Source organism: Alligator sinensis, unplaced genomic scaffold, assembly GCF_000455745.1.
Source record: "Alligator sinensis unplaced genomic scaffold, ASM45574v1 scaffold264_1, whole genome shotgun sequence".
In the NCBI taxonomy this organism is placed as follows: Eukaryota; Metazoa; Chordata; order Crocodylia; family Alligatoridae; genus Alligator; species Alligator sinensis.
The window spans coordinates 4918648-4931648 of record NW_005841831.1 but is presented as its reverse complement, the minus strand read 5'-3'; the positions used below and the strand labels follow the sequence as shown (position 1 = coordinate 4931648).

At 45.6% G+C, this 13001-nt stretch overlaps 2 protein-coding genes across 2 annotated transcripts in view; one reads left to right on the top strand and one right to left on the bottom strand.

The window, feature by feature from the left end:
* The window catches only part of THEMIS2 (thymocyte selection associated family member 2), a 19853-nt gene extending 9845 nt beyond the window's left edge, over positions 1-10008 (top strand). The window contains exons 2-6 of the mRNA XM_014525018.2: positions 766-906; positions 1935-2345; positions 3923-4977; positions 5528-5693; positions 8262-10008. Of these exons, the coding sequence (XP_014380504.1) occupies positions 766-906; positions 1935-2345; positions 3923-4977; positions 5528-5693; positions 8262-8359 (1871 nt within the window). The 3' untranslated portion in view covers positions 8360-10008. The remainder of the gene's footprint in view (positions 1-765; positions 907-1934; positions 2346-3922; positions 4978-5527; positions 5694-8261) is intronic.
* Positions 10009-10122: 114 nt separating this feature from the next.
* The window catches only part of RPA2 (replication protein A2), a 9640-nt gene continuing 6761 nt past the window's right edge, over positions 10123-13001 (bottom strand). The window contains exons 7-9 of the mRNA XM_014521734.2: positions 12759-12866; positions 12198-12292; positions 10123-11008 (exon numbers count right to left, since the gene is read on the bottom strand). Coding sequence (XP_014377220.1) covers positions 10924-11008; positions 12198-12292; positions 12759-12866 — 288 coding nt within the window. The 3' untranslated portion in view covers positions 10123-10923. The remainder of the gene's footprint in view (positions 11009-12197; positions 12293-12758; positions 12867-13001) is intronic.

Below are 13001 nucleotides of genomic sequence, written 5' to 3'. Positions count from 1 at the left end.
CCCCCTGCTCCCCCGCCCCCGCATGGGTGCCTCGCCCAGGCCAGCTCCAGCCCTTTAAGAAAAAAATAGCTGAAAAAAGCCCCAGGTCTCACCGTTTCTGCAGCAGCCTCGAGACTTCAGGGGCTCGTGCAGAGCCCCCTGCATGGTGCAGGGCAGTAGGGGGCAGTGGGGATCACGTCCCGCTGGCAGGAGCAGTGAATCTGGGGTTTTTCAGGGTATTTTTCTTAAAGGGCTGGAGCTGGCCTGTGCGAGGCACCCATGGGGGGGGCGCTGGGGGAACAGGGGGGGTCAGGGGGCTTGTACAGAGCCCCCCATGCAGCATGGGGCAGTGGGGGGCAGCAGGGTTCTGCCCCCCATCCAGCAGCACCCGGTGACCCGGGGCTTTTTTTTTTTACAAGTGCCAGGAGCTGCAGCAGCCATTGCCGAGCTGGGAGAGGGGTGGAGGGTGGGCCTGGCCTGGCTGATTCAGAGATTTGGCTGCCGCCGAATCTCCTGATCAGATTCAGCCGAATTGAATCAGGACAGTGATTCAAATCACTGAATCAAATCACTGTCCCCCGAATCGGACAAATCCGAATTCAAAGCGAATACTAGCCACTTTGCACAGGCCTAATGTAGACATACCACGTGTCAATTGCTCAAGGTCACACAGGATGTCTGTGACAGAACAGAGCAGGCACACTAATCCCTGGACCATCCGTCCTCTTCTTGTCCAGTTATCACAGCTGCAGAAAGTCTTAGAAATTGCCTGTCTTCCCTCTGTAGGGTCTGTGTACGAGATGGCAGGCAGTGAATGCTGCCTGTCAACAGGAGACCTGCTGAAAATTGTTGCTGTTCAACTGCAGAGGGTCACCTGTGAAAATGTGGAGACTGGGCAGTCCACAGAGCTGCCGCTGAACTTTACAGGTAACACAAGACTGGTGACTGCAGTCATCCAGCCTTATGCAGATATACAGTGTACCCACAGAAACCATACTCCCTAGACAATCCTAGTTTCACAGATCCTGTACACCAGGGGTGTCCAACCTTTTTGAATGTGGGGCCAGATCATGAACTTTTTATCACCCAGTGGGCCGGCGAGCCATATTCAAAGACCTCACAGGAAGCGGTATCACATCACCTCCCCGAAACAAAAGTACAGTGTTTACTTTTGTTTCCAGTCGCAGCACCTCGGGCCTCAGAAAACAGCTTGGAGGGCCGCATGGCGGCCCGTGGGCCATATGTTGGACAAGCCTGCTCTACACACACACTCATACCCCCAGAGTATACATGCATTCCACCTACAACAGCCTCCACACACACACACATACACTGCTGCACACAACCAACCTTCCTACCCATCCAGCCTCTCACGTTCACTCTGTCCACCACAATAGCTACACACATACACACAAACATTTACAGGCACACCGAGTATGTCACATGCACTGTGCCCACCACCAACAGTCTCTGAACACATGCCCATATACAATTGCACATGAGCACTCAGATCACCACAAACACACCAACCACATACATGCATGCCCCCTGCTTTAGCTATGGCAGGTTAGGGTGTTACACCCTGTGGTTGTGTCAGGGTTGACAATAGTTCTACTAATAGGTTAGATAATGGATTTGTATAAGATGGTTTGGATAGGGATTATCCTGCTTCAGGCAGAGGGTTGGAGTAGATGGCCCTTGAAGGTCCCCTCAGCCCTACTTGTCTTTGATTATATGACTTGCACACCGCCTCCCACAAGCAGGTCACACCCCTGCATCCTTACTTCTGCATCCTGCAGAGATGGGTGTTGCTAACTGCAAGTTTCTTTTGCCATTGTGGGTGACAAACAGGGTCAAGAACTTCTCATTTAAGTTCTGCTACTGCTTGTGTCTCACTTGGCCCCTCTTTCCCAGGGGACTCGCCGATCACAAGGTCTCTTGTGCTTTCCCTGCAGGTCATTTCAAGCTCAGCCCAGACAAGCTGCCTTTTACAAGCCTGGAGGAGTTTGCCAAAACCAAACCACCTGGGCTCCAGGCTATGCCATGCTACTTCATCTCTGCAGCTGACTTGAGCATAGATGGACAAATCATTCCAAAGGGCCAGTCTATTTCCTTGGTATCAGTGACTACCCATGAGGGCAGAGAGTATGCTTCCTGCATAACCAGTGGGCCCAGTGGGCACCATTCTTTCTGGTTGCCTTTCTCCTTTAGGGGCAAATTCTATCCGTGCAGTGGGCAGCAGCACTACACATTGAGCCAGGCATTGCAAGCAAAAGAGCTGTGGGGCCAGCACCTGAAGTGCTCCAAACTTGGCACGCACACCTTCCTCCTTTGCCCAGAGTATGAAGTGCAGGCAATAATGCACAGTGAGTATGGGCCTGGCTGCTCCTGGGAACCCTCCAACATTTTTTGTCAAGGGGTCTATGGGTGTCTGTCTGCTGGGTAGGGTCTGGCATGGGTGCCCCTGTGTCTGCATATATGTATGCGTGCATACGTGTGAGTGCATATATGCCTACCTCTGTGTCTCTATACCTATCCCCATCTTAACATCTCTGGGTGAGTCTGGTGAGTCTGGATGTTCTGGTATCCTTAGCTTTCTGTACATGCATACGTGTATCTCTTAGTTTTGGGGGTGGTGCCTCAGTATGTGTGGCCATCTTGGGTCTGATGTTTGTTTAGGCTCTGGTTTCTCTGTCTTTGTGTGCCCCATGATTTCTGCGAGACTTTGATGCATGTTGTAAGTGGGTATTGTCTCTATCAACCCATTTATATGTCAAAGATGTGTGCACATGCGTATGCAAGTCTATATCCTACTATATTTGTGTGCATTTTGTATATCTGTCAGTACATTTGAATCCCTGAGTGTGGGAGCATATGACACTGTCTGTATGAGTTTGGGATATGAGGGGAGATAATTTCCTTTTATTTCACTGAACTGAGTTTATTTAAACCATTAATTTAACCTCTTAAATAATCCATAACAGACTATCAGTCAGGGGTCAGTTGGGAACAAGGTGGCAGTATTCTTCCAAGCTCTGCCCACAGCATGAGCCTTGCCTGTTACATATGCCCTGAGAACGTGTAACCGCTCGTGGTAGGTTGTGCAGATGATCAAAATGTGATGCTGCTGCCTGTGGACACTTTGGGGCTCCCTGGGACTGGCAGATTTCAATGCATCTTTGAGCTGTGTTGGGCCCTGTAGTAGGTTTGGGGATTTGCTTAGCTCAAACACAGGTTTTTTTGGGTTCAAGTACTATCTTTTCTCAGCTTCTTAACTTCCCCAGGGCAAACTCCCTCCTGGCAGGAGTCAACATAAGCAATTCAGTCATAAACCCATGTGTATACTACTACACACTTCTCCCAGACCTGAAGGGAGTCCTCAGGCATGGTTCTGCTGCCATGTACCCACTCTCTCCCTTGTCCCTCCAGCCACAGGAAAGCTCACTTATAGTCTTGGCTGCACTCATGGTCCTCTGGGAGAGAGGCACTCTTAGTGTGATCCCTGGGCTTCTCCATGAGCTGACTCCACTAACTCTAGTTATCTGCCTCAGTTGGTCCCTTTCCTTAGGCAGCTTGTAATTAGGTTTCCTGCATGCAGCTAGGCTAATCCTCCTAGCAACATGCAAGCAGTTGCTTGCCAGGTGCAGCTGGCTGTAGCCTCTGAAAGCCTTTAGGCTGCTACAAGCCTCCTGAAACTCCACAGCCTGTTACAGGCCCCTTCTTGTTTAGGTTGAAATGTGTGGTAGCAAATCCCAAATGCTTCCCTCATGTGGCATGTGTATTGTCACTGACAGTGAACTGTACAGATCTGGGATCAAGCTTCCCCTCAGTGCCTAAAGTGATAGGAAAAAGTGCCCACCTTACTGTCCTGGGATCCTTTTGACATTAGCATGAGTGGAAGGGTGGGACCTTGGCTCCACTAATGTGCATGTGCCCCCTGCAGTGCGGAAGGACGTGGTGAAAATTCCCTCCTCCCTGGAAGTGGATGTGGAGGATGTCACAGAGGAGTCCCAGCACATCCACTTTATTAAGCCACTGATGCTGAGTGAGGTGCTGAAGTTGCAGGACATCTTTCCTGTGCAGGCTGAGATTCTGGATGGGCCTGAGTACCCCCCCATCTTTGAGAATGACTGGATTGCCCACTTGCAGAAAGGACAAAAGATCCAAATTCACAATAAGGTCTGTGCCTGGAGGATTTTGGCATCCTCCAGAAAGGGCTCCCGGCACTTCCTGCTCTCCAGCACCTACCAAGGCAGGTTCCGGAGACGTCCCAGGGAGTTCCCTACTGTCTATGACTTGGCAATGAGCCTGGGGTCAAGCAAGCGCCTGCGTGTAGTGGTTACCAGGGACTGTGAAAGCAACGAGGAGAACCTACCATCACTCAGCATAGGGGACCGACTGGAAGTGCTGCACCTGGTCAAGGCCAACATGCAGAATCAGGCAGAGCACCAAGCCACTGATGTCCTTCTGTGCAGCCGGAGCTGTGGTGACGAAGACGAGGATGAGGAAGAGAATGAAGAGCTTTTGCTGCCATTGCACCTGGATGGCGGCTTTGTGGAAGAGATGGGAGACAGCAAGAAGTATACCCTTCCTGAGATAGTAGAACAGTTTCAGCTGCCCTGTGAAGTCCGGATGACAGTCAAGGACTCCTCTCTTGCCCGTGACATTCTAGGCTCCTACTCTATGCTGCGGCTAGAAGCACAGATCACCGAGACTTTCTTAGTGACCAGCTTATGTGAGGAGCCGGATGCAAGCTTTGAAATCCCACCCCAGTGGCTGGACATGTCCTTGTTCCTCACTGAAGAGCGTGTCCCAGTGCAAACCCACCTGACAGACATGTCAAAGATTGAAGTGCTGACTGAATCCTTCTACTATCAGTTGGTGAAGCTGTTGCCTGGCACTGCAGTTGCCCCACCACGGCCCCCCAAGAGAAGAGAGTGTAAGAACAAGACAGGCCCTCAGAAAACCAGAGAAAAAAGGGTCCCTGAGAAACCAAAGGTATAGATCAGCCTATGGCTATGTGGGGTGGGGGTGGGGGTGGGAAGAGAAGGGGGAAAGGGTGTGCATGTAAGCACATGAATGCACAGGGGTGTGTGTGAATGTGCACAGATAAACATGTATAACTTGGCTTGCGTGTGTGCAGGAGTGTGGGTATGTGAGTGTGTAAGTCTGCATATATAGGTATGGCCAAGCATGAGTGCACATATACATGTTGGCTCATATGTGGGCATGAGTCTTTTTGAGTGTCTGGGAGACATGTACATGTGCATGCATGAATGATGTTTTTGTTACCTGTCTACTTTCTCGAGTGGAGGAAGAGGACCGAGCCAGAAGGTCAACACAGAGGTGGTCCGGGGAGGGGAGAAGAGCCCCAGAAGGTCCCTCTTGCTAGTCCCACTCCACTGCCATCCTGCAGCAAAGATCTTGGGTGTTCATGGAACATGATTTCCTCAGCCTCTTTCCCCTTGATTTGTGTACTCTGTAGGCCCAGCTGCCAACACCTGTGGCAGACTAATATCTGTTTTTGTTTACTCCTTTTTCCTTTCAGCAACCACCTCCCGGGTCCAAGCCAAAGTCTGCACCACAGGAGCCTCTGAACCTCAAGCCAAGCAAGATGCAAAGTAACCCTATTGCCAGGAGCACCCCAAATGAGTATGACACACAGCCCTGTTTACAGAAGCCCCGCACGCCAAAAAGATTCCTGAAAAATGATGGTGAGATGGTCGTCAGACCAACTGTTCTAGCATACTCTAGCACAGGGGTAGGCAACCTTTTCTGGCTGCAGGCTTGAATGATCCACCCAGTCAGAGGCAAGAGGGTGCACTAAAATGCAACACAAACCACATGAAAGACTTGGAGAATCCTACTACTGCAGAACTTAAATTATCATTACAGCACCTGTGGTGGGGCTCCCTCCCACACACAGGGAATGAAGAGCCTGTTTGCAACACTGGCAGGTTATATGAAATTGGGAGGAGTGTCGATCATGAGTGAGAACAGAGAAAAAAAGAGGGATTATCCTAATGAGGTTAGAAATGTAAGGAAGTAGAAAGCAAAACTCAGCTGGGGAAAAAATGCCTGCTAATGAATAAGAGAATACAGGCAGTCCTCAGATTTACGACAATTGGTTCCCGAAAACCGAGTCTTAAGTCGAAACGTTGTAACTCGAAACCAATTTTCTCATAAGAAACAACGTTATAAATGGGGATTGGTTCCTGAACCAAGGCCCGATACCCTATTTTCACCAAAAATACCCCAGAATTTTGTACTCAGTCAATTATAGATAAGTAGTATATCTACATTAATGTATTTATATTGTAAACAGCAATCTTATTGATTTGGAAGGACGTCTTTGAGGTGACTTTGCTGAACTTTTTGATGGGCTCTTGGCTGGAGTCTTTTCAGAAGTCTTGGCTGCAGGTTTTTCTGGAGTCCTGTCTGCTTTCTTAAAGAAAGTGTCCAAGGAAGTTTGGACAGGTGTTCTCCAGGGGGATGGGTGACACAGCAAACTTGTTTGCTAGCGTGGCATCACATTGGATCAAGTGTTGTAAAGACAAAACTGACGTCAGAAAGTTAAAACAGGGTGTCAATTTATAAGCGTTGTAAGTGCAAAATGTAACTCAAAACGTTGTAAGTCAAGGACTGCCTGTATGTAATAATGGTAGCATGACTAGGATGGCTAGTCTGTAGTGGTAGTTGGGGTGGTGAGGACGGGACACCTGGGACGCTTGTGCTGACAGCAGCTGACAATGTCTTCCCTAGAAAGTTAGCCTGGGACCTCCTCTAACCCTTGTCCTGTACATATATAAAACCTCTCACTTAAGTGCAGTGGTGTCTTTAGCCCAGGTGAGCTGGCACAGCTAGGGGTGTTAGCCAGGACGTGGGGCCAATTTCAATCAGGCTGTTAACCTTTCCACCTTTCAGTGTGGACACAAGGTAGCTCACTTGCATGTTGATACTCTTCCAGTGCCATCCCACAATTCCCTTGGAAGAAACAATTCTCTATTTGTAAGCTTGACAGTACCATAATCATCTTTGGCAATCCCTTTGTCTAGGATGACTTGTCTTCCATGATTGTCCTATCTTTGGGGTCTGAATACGGCTGATGGCACTGATCCAGGATCGACAGACTTTTGCAGCTTGGGCACATGTTTCCATGCAGGGTGGGTGGCTCCGGATTCTTGATTTGGTCCATGACAGAGTTTCTGCTGCTCCCACTTTTATGATCCTTTCGGCATAACAAAGAGGGGATGACTGCAAGGTTGGGGGCAGCTGCACTGCCCGCCTGGCCACCACTGTTGCTACTGGCAGCACAGTCCTGACTCTGTGCCATGCACCACTGTCACCTAGGGCACTCAAGTGTTCAGTGACACCTCTGGATTTAGATAGGCAGTAAATAAGGTTTGGGGCCAGAATGGAATGATGAATATGGAGAGAAGTACCGAGTCACGACCTATTCAGTGAGCACCACCTATCCTATGCACTAACGCAGATTCCCATGGAAAATATGCTCCATAGGCAAGGAATTAAAGATTTTTCTCGTGTATGCACAATGGGTCGAATTTTCTATGGGTGTCATCTTTGACAGTTCTTAACCTTTGGGTGCTACATTCACATAGCTTTTAAAAACGAAATATAAAAGAAATTGAATTGTTGCTTTTAACCTTATAAAGCAATGAAGTGACAGTGGTGAAATGCCCCCTCTCCCCCCTCCTCAATATTACTGAATTAATGCAGGGAGCACACACACTGTTAGGTAAACTTTATGTCAAGATAGTTAAAAAAACAAAACCAAAAAACAGGCTGCAATCATGGGAACAAATATCATCTTTCAACATTTGAATGTATAATTGCAGGGTGCCAAATTTGATTTCCCTCCTACTAATATCACGATGCAGTGGACTCTATGGTCCTGGAACTGCTTGTCACCTCCCTCCAAATGTCAGAAATGGACCACTGACAGAAGCAGGATGCCAGTCTACACTGAAGTGGTCTGATCAGGCATGATAGATTTTGGCTTCTTTAGTAACATGCAAGAAAACTCCTATTTCCTTTCACACCCTTTCCTTCTGGGTTCTTTGCAGTTATTGTCTTTGTCCTCACATGACAATATTACTCCTGTATATCAAGTTCTCTGAGCCTGCGGGTGTGGGGGCAGGAGATAAGATGAGAAACTAGCAGCATCTCTCCCAAAAGGGTTCTTGTGGCATCAAGTCTTAGCACAAATTCCTGGACTTGGCTAAAACAGCCAGGGGACCTGAGTATTCTCTCTTTTCTTTCAGGTGCAAATTCCAGTGACAGTTCAGAGCACGACTATGAAGTAATTGAAAAGGATGTTGAAAAAACAATTCACAAAATGGAGACAGCTCTTCATTGGTAAAGGCCCAGCCTCCACGAATGGGACAGGAAGCTTTCCTACTCAAAACTAGTTCCAGGTCTTAAAATTAACTAGGGTTTTCATTTGCAAAGTTTGACTGCAACCTTGAGAGTTCAAAGAGAGCTGCTGCAATCTTTGAGAGAGAGACAATTACCGGTGCAGTGCAAGCAGCCCATGCCTTCCGAAACCCATCTTCTATACTAAGCAGTCATCTATTCCATTGTGCACTGAATAAGCAGTGTCCCAAGGACAACCTGGAAACCTCTGCTGTAGACTGGCTAGAAGGCTTAGAAGGCCAGTCTCCTCCACTGATCCCTTAGCAGGCCCAACACATCTGCTCTCAGGGTGGTCTCCCCTCAGGTGACTTCAGCATCTCCAAACCTTGACAAGCTCTATGCTCATGCTGAGGAAAATGCCCCGTTGTGCTGAGCAGGCAGACATGAACAAAACACTGGTCAGGAGTATCAGAGAGTAATATTGTGTTGGCCCAAGCAAGCACTGCTTTGAGACGCTTCAGAAGCGACACAAGCCCAGATACTCAGGAGAGCATTACACACAGCTTTATTAACTACCAGATGATTCACCATCTTCATCCTTGCTCTGGACTATACACTTCTGAGACTTGCCACTGTTGCTAATGGTCTTTTACAGTATTTATCCTCAATCTGCAACCCCTTTATAACAAGCTCCCATTACCAATATGGAAATGCATCCTTTTAACTGCAGGCATTCATCTACAAGTTATGGGTCAGCAATAAGTAGTCTGTATGGATAGCCAAGAGAGGCGCTTCCTAAAGAATCAACATGATGCTCTATGTTTGTTCATTATTGTAGCCTATACAGGGCCTAAATTTCTAAGCCTAAAGTTAAATTAATCAATAAAGCCACTGCATTTTGGAGGTGTTGGGCAGTTATGCTCTTGTTAGTATCCATGGGATTTATGGGAACTCACTCCTACAGAAAATCAGGTGCTTTATATTTAGATGCCTAGCTTTGGATCCAAGAGTCTAATTTTAGGCACTCACATTGGGAATTTAGGCCTCTAGTAATCTTCTGTAAAGAGCTGTTTCAGTGGCAGCAAGCAATTGTATGAAGTCAGACTGGGGTTTTTATCATGCTTCACATGCATGAAGGTGGGACCCTACATAGATCACTCTCACACTTTTACGTAACTGAAGAACTGCCCTGGGTTGGTGCAGTCTAAACAAACACTGCATTTGAATGGTCTTCAATCATAAAAGGCTTTTATCTAAAATGTACTATGAGGAAAGACGGAATATTTTTTGCAATGGGAAATTGCTCAACAAGTTACTAGTTTTGTATCCTTGTGCACAGCCTGAGACACAAGACCAAACACTGATCGGTAAAAATAGATTCCAGAGCTCCCTATTCAATGAGCATTGCCAAGTGAATGAGTCAGGAGCCCTGAGGAACATAGTAAATATTCATGTAAGTTGTGATTACACTGTGATGTACCTGTGGCAGGTTAGGGTGTTATATCTTACGGTTGTCATGGCTGATGCTGTAGTTTTACTAACTGGTTGGACAATGGATTTGGATAGAATCATTCCTATCTAAACCATCCTGCCTCAGAAGGTCACTTGCAGCCCTACAATTCTACATGATGCATATATGAAAAAAGGGGCTGGAATAATGTTGCAGAGGCTAGGTAATGCCAGAGTGAAGGCTGCCTTCAGTGTTACACGAGGGAATTCCCATTTAGCTTAGTTGTCTGTATTTTAAAAAAGAAAGCCAAGACCATAGAGTACAGGATTTGATTTATAAGTGTGTTTACTCTTACTTCCTGAACATCTAGGGTTCACATTTCACTTAAGTTGAACTTTTACAAAGCAGTTTGAGTAAAATTCTTCAGATTTTCTCCTGAAGTCAAAAACAGTAAAAGCTTTTTTTTGTTCAGGGACTAATCTACTAACACATTTAATCAAGGTGAAAGCTTTTCTGCATTTAAACAAAACCACATATCTACAAGCAATTACATTTCAATTAAAAGCTATATTAGAATATCAAAAGTTTCAGTAATAAGGTCATTCTATAAACACAAGTATAGATTTATATGCAGAAAGTATATAACAAACAAAGAATGTATTTTTGATCACTGTACATTACAAGAATATTTCTGAAAAAGCTACCACTACTGCAAGATAAGTGGAGGAGGCTGAAAACTGGCCGAGTGGAAGAATCACTTCTAAAACAAAAATAAAAACTGTCCATGGTAAGGCTAGAAATATCCAATCCTTTCCAGCCAACTAACCTACTACAAAACACTGAAACTAGATGGCCAATAGCCTCAAAGCTTCCAGCTCTTCTTCATACAGAGTTCACTTCTCTCTATAAAACAGCTGGCTCAACATGAGTCATTTGTCACACTTTTACTATTTAGCTTGGTTAGAAGAATCCTGTACATTTATTCTACTGCTCCTCAACTTCTGAAATCTGAATGCTATAAACAGGAGATCCTCTTCTGCTAATTAAAGCTTGGTAGGGCTGCCCATGGATGAGTTCATGACAGTTCAAGCCAGCTGGAAAAGTAAATCTCAGAAGCACCTTTATTCAGCATCTGTAGATCTATAGTGCTCATCATCCACTGTGGAATAGATGTGTCCTTCACTGCTAAGAAATTCAACTGCTTGTCTGTGAAGGAAAGAAACAAAAAAACAAAACAAAAATCATAACTATTTGATATCAACAGGTTCCTTCTGTCACACGTATCCTCAGACCACACTCACTATTCCATGCCAGCCTCACTATGCAAAGGTTTCAGAAGATATGCTACCTCATGAGCAAGTCAAATGGTAATTCCTTTGGTTAAATGGGAAGGGAAGAGTTGTTAAAGACCTTATTTTTCCACCCCCAAAAGACAAGACCCAACTGCCCGCTCAATAGCACCACAGTCGCTTCCTCCAGCTGGAAAGGTGTAATAATGTCTTTGTGTTCCAAATCAAAACAGGATACAGAAAATGCAGCAGTATCTAATGTAGTAAAGTGAGCCCCAGTTTAATCTTCTGGGCAGATATAGTACGAGAAAGGGATTGCTTATCAGCCCACACAGACTGAATTCTAACATCTAGGGTATGCAGGACTGTCCTTAGATACATGAAAGAAAAAAAGTGACACTGCCTAGGCACTGGCACAAGGAACCCAAATGCTAAAAAAAACACAAACCCAAAAAACAAGCCACACAGTATTTTTAACAGAGGAAACAAAGCACCTCATCTTGGTCTCATAACTTCAACAATTCAATGGAATTTTCTTATATTGCTTCAAGAGATGTTTGACCACAGCTGAAACCATGAGACTAGGATGAGAAAGCAATCACCAAAAGGAAGCCAAGGGAAACAATGGCTTTCATCTCAATGCAAACTGGTGGTACAATACTGCTGTGCCAGAGAAACCAAATTCTTTGATAGCAAACTCTGCTCGAACATGAGGCTGTTCGTCTTGTAACCCTTTGTGAATCTTTCCAGGCAAGCTGATATTTGTGATATATGTTTTACCTTGTTACATTCTTGGAAAGTCAGCTCAATACAAGTTAGCTTCTACTGTAACCAATAGATAAAAGTAAATCACTAATTTCTCTTGTACGTATGCTGGAGAAAAAGCAAAGTTCCTGAAATAATTAACGGGGTCTAACCTAAGATATACTATTCTTCATTTACTAGACAGAAAAAAGGGGAGACATCTGGAGTTCTAGCATTTCTGCATGCTATGCTGAGTCACTGCATCTCTCTTTCATTCCCTATTGGTTTACCGCTATTAACTTGGTCCTAAGAAAACTGCTTTGGTTTCCAGAAGATCCTTTGTTCTGGAACTGTATACTTACTTAATTGTGGTCATGTTGATATTATGCAATTGAGACTGCAGGTCTTGAAGGCTCATGCCTTCTGGAAGAGAGCAGGTTTTAATCAAATTCAACACCTGGAAGACCAAGTTAGAAACAACATTTGCATTATACTCAGGAATACAACAGATTTCTCACTCTAGTTCCATGGACATGGAAGGGGTGGGAGGGGGGGAAACCATTAGACATCACTGCTTTCCCTCAGTACCCATTGCAGTTACCAAGCTTCACTATTCCTTTTGTTTGCAGAATGCTATAGTTACTGAAGGTTGTTAAACTCTTCAGTATGAGGGGACAGCTGAATACCATTTCCAATTATGGCCCATGCTGCAAGTCTAGCAGCACATACAACCCTCAGTCTACACCTGAACTTCCACTAAAATAGAAAGCAGCGAAAAATTGACCAAACTATAATCTTTATGTGGAAACTATATTTTGGTCTATTTGGCCTGTGTCATGTTGCATTCTCCACCAGTCAGTGGGCCCTGTGGTTTTATGCTGACTGATGTACTACACGAGTAGTATGCCACTGCTCTTACATACCTGACTTTGATGCACAGTTAGTCCATTGACTGGCAAGTTACTCAAACCTCCATAGCTTACAGTGCCCATCCCAGGAGAGGAGAGAGATTGAAACATTTTTGATCCTTCCTAGAATTACAGAACAAGGCAAAACATGTGGTCACAAGGGCTGCTTCAAGACCATGGGATGAAGTGAAGGCTTTATTTCATGAGTTTCTAACATTTGGCTCATGGGCCACAACCAGCCCAAGCAGCTGTTCTATT